The following is a 12,701-nucleotide window of genomic DNA, read 5'->3' as shown; positions in this document are numbered from 1 at the left end:
AAATTTTCAAAAATTTGAATGAATCATGGACATTTTACATACCCTCTCTCCACCCGAAGTTGTCCACGTGGTATATGGATCGCCCCGAAATGTTTGTTTTTGGAGTGAACATACAGCCTTTCGGTACACTTAGTGTACGAGAAAGGCAAAAATAATGGAAGTGGGGGAAAGATTGAAATACTCGGCCTAAAAAATACTGGAAATAGGATGTAGTTTTCAAGATAGCCGATTTGTGGCTGTAATGCATAATCACTCTAATAAATGTTAAATTAATGGATGGGGTTTTACCGAGATGCACCAAGCACCAACAAAAAAATCCCATTTATCTATCCAAGAGTTTGATTAACAGATTCAGTTGATCACAATTCGTGTCGGATATCCCGCAACCTCATAACTGTGGATATTTAGCAAATGTACATATGCATGAATTGATAAGAAATTATTTCTGTTTATCTTTTACGAACAAAATTTTACATTCAAAAAGCAGCTTGGTGCAAACATGGATCAGTAAATATTTGTTAACATTCACATTGTAACAACTGTGAATGATGGAACTTTTGATGGATTTTGCTTCCCTACAACTGGGGCAGAATTTTTTATTATCGTTGCGAATATCTCCGGTTATATAAAACATGGGAAAAAATCTGTGGGAAATATTATGTGACGAAAACATTACAAGTACGTACATTTATAGCTATCTCTGCAAGAAAGAGTTATCTACAAAACCCGCTGACAATCATTGAACTTCATTCGCCCGAACCGCAATTGCCTCCACTTGCAGGTTTATTGACCTTGCTGATTGTAAATCGTAGCCAAACGATCAAGGTCAATATCAATTCAGTGCAACGACGCAGTTGGTCTTCATTCCGATAATAGTTGTCACGTGCAAACAAGTCTGCAAGCACACAGAGGCAAAAAAAAGTATAAATCAAATAAGGCACTGTTTGCGAACCCTCTTTCTTCCCCTCGGTTGCGCATTCCTACCAACTAACTATGACGTAATTCCGAGCAATAGGAGTGAGTCGTCAGCAGAGTTCCTCCGTGCTGCTGCTGATGCTAAATTACGTGTGTACACAAAGTTATCGTGCGAAGCAAAACAAAATTCAAAACCAACTCGGCCACGTTCCGACACATGATCTCGCCACGCTGTTTTTTTCTGCTCATTTCAGCTGTTCACACAGTGCCTACTATTGACCGAATGGCGGTTATGGAAAATTATTACACTAGTTTTCGGCGTTTTTAAGCTACCAACTAGAGTAATAATTGCTTCAAAAATATATTTTTTCCATTTTCAATCAAATAATGTGCTTAGAAAATGTTTGTTGGTAGTATGTACAAGGATGATGCTTTTACATTGTCATATCTATGTCATATCAAGCAAATATGTCATATCAAGCAATTTTTTATCCAAACTTTTACACTATCAGTTGTGTGAAATAAACATTAAATAGGAGTTGTTTTTATAAGTCTAGAAGAAATCTCATACTACTGCTCTTATTCCACTGATTTTGGCTTGATTTCAAGATTACTACATTGATTATATTTTTTCGTGAACTAGTGTTTTACTGCCATTGCTTCGTACCACTGCACTGATAGCCCCGAACTGCGATAATGACACTCATTATATGGCATATGGCGTATGTGGAGCGTTGTGTTCTGAGTAAATACGTACTATCAACAGCCAATGGAATGCCCCGAGCTTATCTCACTCGACGATTATTTCTACGTCTAAAGCCTGCAGAGCGAACTTTCCTTCTGCTCGGTCATCTTTCACTATCGACCGGCAGTTGTTCGTCGTTGTTGTTTAGTATGCTGCTACTCGCTTATCACTTATCAGCGTGGCAAAGGTAGACATTGCGGCTGATAACGCTCCTTCTATTGTATCCGCGACCGACTGATGCCAGCATGTCTATGTTTGGAACACTGTTGATTAAATACACCTCAACGACTCCCTGCATGCAGGGTTACGTGCTCCTAACGGTTTAGCGACTTTGTTCCCGTTGCTGAATAATCGCACTGTTTGTACACTGAGTGAGATTAAACTTTCGATTCGTAACCTCCTAATCCGCAAATGATTTGCGCCGTAGTGTAGCGCAACAACCGACACGTTTGTATCATTTTTCTTTCTTTGTCGTCGTGTCTAATTGCAGTGTACCCGACCGTGATACCGATTCCGCCAGTTTCGATGGGCGATTCTACACCACCAACCCCATCGGTGGCTCCCCTTCAGAGCCCCATGGCCAATCTAATGTCGATCACCGAAACGCTGCCACCTGGTAGCCCACGCAACGGCCCCAGCCCACCGGGACCGCCACCACCACGAACGGCTTCCCGAGGCTCCCAACATTCGCCCAACAGTTCCGGTAGGTGGTTTTCTCCCTCGACTCTAGCTCATCAACAATCATCGCATCTTCGTCGTAGCAATATTACAGATATCATAGAGCAAAACAAATGTCGCTAATTACTTAAGGTTATTCAACCTAGTCTAGTATCATGAATAGTAAATTAAATTATAAAAATGAACTAACATATTTATGTTCATTCCATCAGCTATCACGCACCAACACAAAAACCCTCCATGCTTTCTTATTGTTGCATGAATTCTCGCCTTGCATGATTTTCTGTACCTCATTCTGTTGCTTGTACGAATCTTCTTCGACTCATACAAACATTCGACGGTAACTCAACGTCTCCGTTCCGTTACAGGTTCGTCCAGTGGTAGACGGTCGTCCGGTTCGCGGCACGTATCCAGTACAACAGTCACATCAACCGAGGCAGCGCAGTCGAACTCTGGCGGTGCCACCACTCCGAACGGCAGCGGTCCCAACGGTAACGCTGGCACACCACCGGTCACGCTCGGACCCCTCGGACAACCTTCCATAGCTCAAGGTCCGCCCGGTCAGCCCCAACAATCACAGCCCGGTTCGCAACCTCCATCGGACGGCGTCGCCGGACCAGCGGGTGCGCCCGGTTCCGGCGGACCGGGAGGTCCCGTCGGACCAGGCCCAGTAGGACCCGGAGCACCACCGGGAATCAATGGTCCCGCACCGAACAGCGCCCCCGGTGGACCTGCCCCAGCTCCCGCACCGAATCCGACACTCAAATGTACCCTCTGTCAGGAACGGTTGGAAGACACGCACTTCGTGCAGTGCCCCTCCGTCGGGCATCACAAGTTCTGCTTCCCCTGCAGCCGCGAGAGCATCAAACGACAGGTATGTTTATTCTTCGTTGGTGCAACAAACATCTCTTATCGTATATCAAGATTCTGAGACAACTATAGTGTTGCTATTACAACTAGGATCCGTTTTCGAGTATCGTGTCGTGATATCTGTTACGGCTACTTTACGATCCAAACTTAAATTTTAAGAGAATGTCTTTTATGTGCAAATTGCGAGAATGTCTGTTTGTGAGATTTATTTGTAAGTACTCTGAATTAGATAGATAGAGTGCCTAATAGAATGCCGAATATTATAGCTCAAAAGTATTGCTAGGACTAAACGTTTCGAGGTCCAAAGGATGTTAAAACAGCTTCAAAGACTAGCAATTCTTTAATTTACTGTTGGAATGAGAAGCACATCAACGGAAATAGACCTGCGCGCTGATTTAAATCTTACCACCGGCGGCGTGGAATTGGAATTTCCTTAGAAATACCTCCACGAATTAATTTTTCTACGTCTTCCTGGACATTCCTCCAGATATTTTTTCGGAAGTTTCTCCAGGATTTTTTCCGAAAGTCTTTCAAGTTTTCATCCTAAAGTTCCTCCAGAATTTTGTCCCCAAGTTCCTCCAAAATTCCTTCGAAAGTTCATCCAGGAGTTCCTACGAAAATTCCTCCAGGATTTCTTTATGAAATTTCTCCAGCATTTCGTCCGGAAGTTCCTCCAGGATTTCGTCCGAAGGTTCCTCAGAATTTTGTCCGGAAGTTCCCCCAAGATTTCGTCCGGAAGATCCTCCAGAATTTCGTCCGGAAGTTCTTCCAGGAACTCCTTCGGAAGTTCATCCGGGAATTTCTCCGGAAGTTCCTTCAGGATTTCATGCACAAGTTCCTCCAGGATGTCGTCCGGAAGTTCATCCAGGATTTCGTAAGGAGGTTCCTCCAGAATTTCATCTGGAAGTTCCTCCAAGATTTCATCCAGGAGTTCCTCCAAGATTTCGTCCAGATGTTCCTTCAGGATTTCATCCGGAACCTCAACGATTTTGTCCGTAAGTTCCTCCAGAATTTCGTCCGGAAATTCCTCCAGGATGTCGTCTGGAAGTTCCTCCAACTATTCGTCCGGAAGTTCCTCCAACATTTCGTCCAGAAGTTTCTCCACGATTTCGTCCAGAAGTTGCTCCAGGTTTTCGTCACAAAGCCTGCAGAATTTTTTTCGGTAGTTTCTCCAAGACTTGATCCGAAAGTTCCTCCAGGATTTCGTGTGGAAGCTCCTCCAAGATTTCGTACGGAAGTTCCTCCAGAGTTTCGTCCGGAAGTTCATCCAGGAGTTCCTACAGGATTTCGTCCGGAAGTTCCTCCACGATTTCGTCCGGAAGTTTCTCCAGGATGTCGTCCAGAAGTTCCTCCAGGATGGTCTGCGGAAGTTCCTTCAGGAACTCCTTCGGAAGTTACGCCAGGATTTCTTTCGAAAGTTCCTCCACGATTTTGTCCAGAAGTTCCTACAGAAGTTCCTTTCGTCCGGATGTTCCTCCACGATTTCGTCCGGAAAATCCTCCAACATTTCGTCCAGAAGTTTCTCCAGGATTTCGTCCGGAAGATCCTCCAACATTTCTACCAGAAGATTCTCCAATATTTCGTCCAGAAGTTCCTCCAGGATTTCGTCCAGAAGTTCCTTCAGGATTTCGTCCGGAAGTTCCTTCAAGATTTCGTCTAGAAGCTCCTGCAGGATTTCATCCGGAAGTTCCTCAACGATTGCATCAGAAGTTCCTTCAGGATTTCGTCCGGAAGTTCCTCCAGAATTTCGTCCGGAAATTCTTCCAGGATGTCGTCCGAGATTTCGTCCTGAAATTTCTCCAACATTTCATCCGGAAGTTTCTCAAACATTTCGTCCGGAAGATGCTCCTGGTTTTCGTCCGAGAGTTCCTGCATTTTTTTCGGTAATTCCTCCAGGACTTAATCCGTAAGTTCATCCAGGATTTCGTGTGGAAGTTCCTCCAAGAATTCGTACGGAAGCTCCTCCAGAATTTCCTTCAGGAGTTCATCTAGAAGTTCATCCAGAGTTTCGTCCGGAAGTTCCTGCAGGAATTCATCTAGAAGTTCCTACAGGATTTCGTTCGAAGGTTTCTCCACGATTTCGTCCGAAAGTTCCTCCACGATTTTGTCTGGAAGTTCCTCTAGGATGTCGTCTGGAAGTTCCTCCAGAAGTTCCTCCAGGATTTCATCCAGAAGTTCCTCCACCATTTCGTCCACAAGTTTCTCCAGGATTTCGTACAGAAGTTCCTCAAGGATTTCACCCAGGATTTCCTTCAGGATTTCGTCCGGAAGTTCCTTCACGATTTCGTCCGGAAGTTCCTCCAGGATTTCATCCGGAAGATGCTCCAAGATTTTGTCCAGAAGTTCCTCCAGGATTTTGTCCGGAAGAACCCCCAACATTTCGCCCAGAAGATCCTCCAACATTTCCTCCAGGATCTCGTCCAGAAGTTCCTTCAAGGTTTCGTCCGGAAGTTCCTCCAGAATTTCATCAACAAGTTTCTACAGGATTTCGTCCGGAAGTTCCTCCACGATTTCGTCCGGAAGTTCGTCTAGAAGTTCCTGCAGGATTTCATCCGGAAGTTACTCCAGGATTTCGTTTGGAAGTTCCTCCAGGTTTTCGTCCAAAAGTTCTTCCAGGATTTTCTCCAGCAGCTCTCCAGGATTTTATCCTTCAGTTTTTCGTCCGAAAGTCCGGAGGTTTCTCCAAGATTTCGTCCGGTAGTTCTTCTATGATTTCGTCCGTTAGTTCTTCTATGATTTTTTTTTCTATGAAGTTCCTCCAGAATTCTGTCAGGAAGTTCCTCTAGGAGGTTCTCCAGGATTTCGTCTGGAAGTTCCTGCAAGAGTTCCTACAGGATTTCGTTCGGAAGTTCCTCCACGATTCCGTCCGTAAGTTCATTCAGGATTCCGTCCGGAAGTTCCTCCAGGGTGTCATCCAGATGTTCTACTAAGATCTCGTCTGGCAGTTCCTCCAAGTTTTCGTCCGGAAGATCCTCCAAAATTTCGTCCGGAAGTTCCTCCAACATTTCGTCCGGAAGTTTCTCCAACGATTCGTACAGAAGTTCCTACACTGTTTCGTCCAGAAGTTGCTCCAGGTTTTCGTCCGAGAGTTCCTGCAGGATTTTTTGTCAGTAATTCCTCCAGGACTTGATCCGGAAGATCATGGAGGAGCTTCGTGTGGAAGTTCCTCCAGGATTTCGTACGGAAGTTCCTCCAGAATTTCGTCTGGAAGTTCCTCCAGGATTTTGTCTAGAAGTTCGTCCAGAGTTTTGTCCGGAAGTTCCTCCAGGAATTCATCTAGAAGTTCCTACAGGATTTCGTCCGAAAGTTCCTTCACGATTTCGTCCGCAAGATCCTCCCGTATTTTGTCTGGAAGCTCCTCTAGGATTTCATCCGGAAGTTCCTCCACGATTTCGTCCGAAAGTTCCTTCAGGATTTCGTCCGGAAGTTCCTTCACGATTTCGTCTGGAAGCTCCTCCTGCATATCGTCCGGAAGTTCCTCCAGGATTTCTTCCGAAAGATCCTCCAAGATTTTGCCCAGAAGTTCCTACAGTATTTCACCCGGAAGTTCTTCCACGATTTCGTCCGGAAGATCTTCCGAGATTTCGTCCAGAAGTTCCTCCAGGATTTTGTCTGGAAGAACCCCCAACATTTCGCCCAACATTTCCTGCAGGATTTCGTCCAGAAGTTCCCTCAGGATTTCATCCGGAAGTACCTCCAATATTTCGTCCAGAAGTTCCTTCATGATTTCGTCCGAAAGTTCCTCCAAGATTTCGTCCGGAAGTTCCTCCAGCATTTCGTCCAGAAGTTCCTTCAGGATTTCGTCCGGTAGTTCCTTCAACATTTCGTCCGGAAGTTCCTCCAGGATTTCGTCCGGGAGAAGTTTCTACAGGATTTCGTCCGAAAGTTCCTCCACGATTTCGTCCGGAAGTTCGTCTAGAAGTTCCTGCAGGATTTCGTTCGGAAGTTCCTCCACGATTTCGTCCGTAAGTTTATTCAGGATTTCGTCCTGAAGTTCTTTCAGGATTCCGTCCTGATGTTCCTCCAGGATTTCGTCCAGAAGTACATCCAGGATTTCGTCCAGAAGTTGCTTCAGGTTTTCCGAAAGTTCCTCCAGGATTTTTTTGGTAGTTCCTCCAGGACTTTATCCGGAAGTTTCTCCAGGATTTCGTGTAGAAGTTCCTCCAGGATTTCGTACGGAAGTTCCTCCAGGAATTCCTGTGGAAGTTCTTCCAGGAATTCGTCCGGAAGTTCCTCCAGGATTTCATCCTGGAGTTTCTCAGGATTTCGAAAGTTCCTCCACGATTTCACTTAGGAAATCGTACAGGATTTCGTCCGGAACTTATTTCATGAAAATCATTATTTTGCGGTATTATTTACAAAAATAAAAAGAACGACTAAAATTAAATCGGTTCAATCGGGACATGATAAAATCGGGTCGAAAACGTGATAAAATCCCGTGTAGACAAAATTGGGGAGCGACAAAATCAGATCAACACTGTATACGAAAGATTCAAAGAAGTTCCTCCAGGATTTTGTCCAAAAGGACCTCCAGGATTTCGTCCGGAAGTTCCTCCAGAATTTCATCCAGAAGTTTCTCCAGGATTTCGTTTGGAAGTTCCTCCAGGTTTTCGTCCAAAAGTTCTTCCAGGATTTTCTCCAGCAGCTCTCCAGGATTTTGTTCTTCAGTTTTTCATTCGAAAGTTCCTCCAAGTTTCTCCATTATTTCGTCCGGTAGTTCTTCTATGATTTCGTTCGTTAGTTCTTCTATTAATTCCTCCATTTCCTCCAGAATTTTGTCCGGAAGTTCCTCCAGGAGGTTCTCCAGGATTTTGTCTGGAAGTTCCTACAGGATTTCGTTCGGAAGTTCCTCCACGATTTCGTCCATAAGTTCATTCAGGGTTCCGTCCGGAAGTTCCTCTAGGATGTCATCCGGATGTTCTACTAAGATCTCGTCTGGCAGTTCCTCCAAATTTTCGTCCGGAAGATCCTCCAAAATTTGTATATAATTGTATTCAAAGAAAAGTTCAGATATTTTTGATGAACGTATAGCTAATTCACTAATTTTAAATGAAAATCATGGAAGAGCATCCAACGAGATCGTAAGAAAACTGCCGATTTTCACGCCATCTCCTCTGGTATCATACACTAATTTTGTAATTACGTAAAATACTTATTCAGGAAAGGGGTCTGCCATTTTCTTGCATGCATCAAAACAAAATGAAAATAAAAATACGATTGTGGGGAAGGGGTTGAAAGGCCTGAAAAGTCCTTTACGTACCTAATAATAATAAGCCTCTTTTAGGAAATTGAAATTATTCAATTTTATAATTTTAATACATGTCTTATAACCTAGTATACAATTTGTTAATCATCCTGCAATTCTATTTCCTCCCCCGCAGGGCTCTGGCGCCGAGGTGTACTGTCCGAGTGGTGAGAAGTGCCCGCTGGCCAACTCGACGATACCGTGGGCGTTCATGCAGGGCGAAATCGCCACCATCCTCGGCGAGGAGCTGAAGGTGAAAAAGGAACGCGAAACGTAGAGCCGCCACCACCAGGCGCATCATCGGCACGATGTTGGAAGTTCTGCCGCTGCCAGTGGTGATGAGTCGATGACGTCCTCCTACCGTTACTTGTACTATAACAATAGCCACAACAACAACAATAACAACAACAGCAGCAGTAGCAACGAGATCTACCAACAGGACGTGGCGGGGGGTTGCGGTCCTGCTGCTCCGTCTCAGCAGCTGTACTACCGTCATCAACCCCCACCACTGCAGCAACAGCCTCAGCAGCAACAACAGCAGCAGCATGGTCAGTTGGTTGTGGCTGCGTCAAGTTATTCCACTGCTCATCAGCCTTCAGCACAATCCATTGTTTGGGAGTTTGGCAATGCCGGAACTCATAGAGAATTTGAGTGAAAAACGGACATTTTTTCCCATGTCGTTTGTGGGGCGTTAGAGAATGGTCCAACTTTCGCAGCGAAAGTTTGACTAGTTCTACAAAAATTTATAGGTTTAAGTAAAGAATCTCTGAGGGATTTTGTCAAAATTGTTGGTAATGCCAGCAAGATGAAAGAAGAATTTTTGTATGCATACCATTTTTGGGATACAATAACAGAAAAAGAAAAATCAATTGTTGTACATAATCAAAATAGAATAAGTTGAAGCAAGAAGAAAACGCGAGTAAAATAATGATTGCTATTTCGTGGTGAAATTAAACTATTTTGGTATATCTCGTGCAACTCCATCAATCGCATGGAGCGGGATTTAAAATCACACAAACCACGCTATTCATTTTAAATTTTCCTTTTTATTCCTTTGGCAGAATTGCATCGATGTTGATGCAATAAGGATGATCGGAATCCTTAGTGAGAATCAATTACAGTTACAGTGAACGTTGGAAGCGCGAAACTATGTGAATAATTAATTTAAGAGAATAAACAGACAAATACATACTTATATGTTAGAAACAACAATAAGGAAGGTAATCCCCTTACAATTGATACGTTTGTTTTACAGAAAGATTTTTTAATTAGTTAAGAATTTTATATTTTATAGTGCCCGAGGAGGCACGCTTGAATAAAATCTACAAACAAACAAACCCTTACACAATAGCCAGAAAATAAACCGTTGCTAACATATAATATGGATATAGAAGCCAGTTCATAAGGTGAATTTCGCGTAGCATAGTTCAACTTAAAACATTTTTTTGTTTTGTGTAAGGAATAACATAAGAGAAATAAACTTTGTAACGCAAGAAGTGAAACAAATCAAATAACTCTATTTTAAGAGTTGACTTATTTAATTTTTTAAACCCTATTATTCTTATTCTTACTTTAGGAGCAAAATACAACCATATATTTATGACTATTGGTATAGTTTATCTTTCTTTTTATTTCAAACAGACTACTTGTACATAGCCGAGAGGAACTAATGCGAAAAAGAGCGAGAATGTGGAACATTATTTGTTTTTTAATTTAACAATTTTAAATGGACAGAGAAAAGATAGTGAAGAAAACAATGTTAAACCGAAAGAAGAGGATTTGTAAATACAGATGAAAATTATTGGTCTTACTACATTTTGTGTTCCTTTATTTATTGCTCCCGTTTGGTTTCTTTAGTTTTATGTGGTGTATGACTAACCAACAACGGCAATGCTGGTCAGTGCCGGGAAGTGTCCTGTTCGATTCTGTTCTGTGTTTGCCCCGTATCCTTTCAGCTGTTTGTCAATATCCTACTTCACAGAGCTATCATTAGTGGATATCTATTGCAGAAATCGTTTGGCTTTAGGCATTAACTTGAGTTCCGTTCTGTTTGATTCATATAGGCTGCATGGCTCAACCATTAGCCTAATATGCTGTGGTTGAGCACATTTATCGTTGTAAATCTTCATATATTGAAGCTTTAACCAAAATTATGCCATCAGGCAGCTTGTTTGCTATTGGTTATTACGCCAAGTAGTCAGGAACCACAATTATTGTTCAAATATCGTATTTAAGCATTAAGCCATCAAAAATCTTGAACGAAATGGACTTTATGTTCGGCAAATTTTCCTAATCTTAGCTCTGGTGGCGGATGCTTTTTCAGCCCATGAAAGGTTGGTGCATTATCCACTATAAATCGTTTGTAAAAGCCGTAAGGTAGGCAGCTATAATGTGCTCCTTCAAATGAAAATCGTAAGCTGTAATTTGGCAACAAGTGCTCCAAATATTGTCCCAAAAAGTTTTGATAACTCGTGTCGCTATACTAATAAAAATAATGTAATAGTAATCCGTTCATCTAATGTGCAAAAATAAGTAAGTCCTATCAGAAAACTACTTTATTGTGCAACAACAACTCTAACACAACCGACCTGTTTCAGTGGTGTCTAAGAAACCGAGTCTGAGTGCTTTTCCAATCAAGTTTATTGCGTTTTTTAGTTTGAAGACAAATGATCGTTATGTGGTGAGTTATTTTTTGAATTGCCAACCGTATTTATTCTACAGGACAGTTTGTGTGTTTTGACCAGTGACGTGAAATGTTATATCGATATGTCATTGGACTAATATGTAATAACTTTTTTCACAAGTTATTTACAACAAACTGTATGTTTTATATAAACATTTAGTCCTTAAAGTTCCTGAAAAAGCCCTGAAATTGATGTCATTGTCATGCTCATGACATTCCGTGACATTTTTTCAATTTCGTTATCATGCCTCACACTTTGTAATTAGAACAATGATCTGTTTGGCAAAGTTCCTTAAAGGGTTACATGTTAATCAAAAGATCCGAATTGTAAATAACTTTTGAGAAAGTTATTAGAAAATTAGTAATGACAATCCCAGGGCATTTGTTTAACATTTCTAATCACTGGTATTCACTCTCCTAAAGATTTTTTTAGTGGCCACGCAAAATTGGAACAACTTCCCCTAACAATGACCGAATGCTATATTTTTTCACAGCTTTATACAACTTCACTGATAAAAATGTCACCATTTTATCACAATTTTAGGTTATTTTATTTTTAAATAGTTGTCTCAATATGGGGACACTTGATCCCTCATAGTCACCCATATCTGACGAGAAAATTCAAAACAATATAAATTTGTTCTCAGGCAGCTATTTTTTCGTAAAAATGACAGATTCGATTAAGACATGACATAGATAGGGGATCAAGTCCCCACAAATTCTAAGATAGCATGCGTTGTCGAATTTCTTAACTAAAATCGTTCAAAAATGCGCACAGCAAGTCGAAAAATCTGCTTATTTTGGAAGAAAAATATTTTTAAAAAATCAGAGAACAACCTTCCACTCTTTTCGAAGCAAGTTCTTGGAGAGGGATCATGTCCCCCCGGATATGTATTTTATAATTAGATTTTTGACAGCACTCCAAAAAATCAATAACAACAACAATTTACAGACTGTCACACATCAGTAAGGTTAAATTATATATTTCTTGAAGAGTCTGTGCGAAAACCGATTTATTTTTGGATGTGAATCATCGGAAATTGGAAAAGGGGATGGAGCCTTTCCAGTCTCCGCTACTGTGTTGAGCCACACAATTACCACGATTGAAAGGCCGAAACGTTCAGTGCATTCGAAAGAACGTTAGACAAGTTGAAAATAGTGTTAAATAGCTATTTCTTCCTAAGAACCTATATAACCGCTAACAAAGATTTTTTGATAAGTTGAGATTGATTGATGGAAAATTTAGCTCGCTCAGACATTTTTTCTCTCGTTTGATTTGATCAATCGAGTCTTTTGAATGTTTAAGGTCAACTTTAGAATCATTATTCTTTTGAAACAAAAAATTTTAAACAAACCTGCAGTTTTAACCGGAATTTTGTTGAAAATCGTCGTGTCAATGTCAGACTAAAATTGGTACCGCCAGAAGCTCGGATAAGTGAAACTAGCGTGAACGAGAACATCTATCATCTATGAATGCTCATTCATGGATCAATGAGTACAACAAGACGAGAAATGATAGGCACTGTAGAAGGTAATTTGCTGACAGACAAAACTAAAGCGACTTT

At 41.7% G+C, this 12,701-nt stretch overlaps 1 protein-coding gene across 9 annotated transcripts in view; it reads left to right on the top strand.

Annotated features, from left to right (window-relative positions):
• The window catches only part of LOC134225405 (interferon regulatory factor 2-binding protein 1-like), a 57,938-nt gene extending 47,971 nt beyond the window's left edge, over positions 1 to 9,967 (top strand). For 6 of the 9 annotated variants that reach the window (XM_062705450.1, XM_062705448.1, XM_062705447.1 and 3 more), the window contains 3 exons: positions 2,151 to 2,363; positions 2,707 to 3,212; positions 8,590 to 9,967. In XM_062705450.1, the coding sequence (XP_062561434.1) occupies positions 2,151 to 2,363; positions 2,707 to 3,212; positions 8,590 to 8,730 (860 nt within the window). In that variant the 3' untranslated portion in view covers positions 8,731 to 9,967. The remainder of the gene's footprint in view (positions 1 to 2,150; positions 2,364 to 2,706; positions 3,213 to 8,589) is intronic. The other 3 variants (XM_062705453.1, XM_062705454.1, XM_062705455.1) reach the window with 1 other exon arrangement.
• The last annotated feature ends 2,734 nt before the right edge of the window (positions 9,968 to 12,701 follow it).

This window comes from Armigeres subalbatus, chromosome 3 (genome assembly GCF_024139115.2).
Source record: "Armigeres subalbatus isolate Guangzhou_Male chromosome 3, GZ_Asu_2, whole genome shotgun sequence".
Lineage (NCBI taxonomy): Eukaryota > Metazoa > Arthropoda > Insecta > Diptera > Culicidae > Armigeres > Armigeres subalbatus.
The sequence above is the reverse complement of the archived record's forward strand: the minus strand, read 5'-3'. Positions and strand labels throughout refer to the sequence as shown.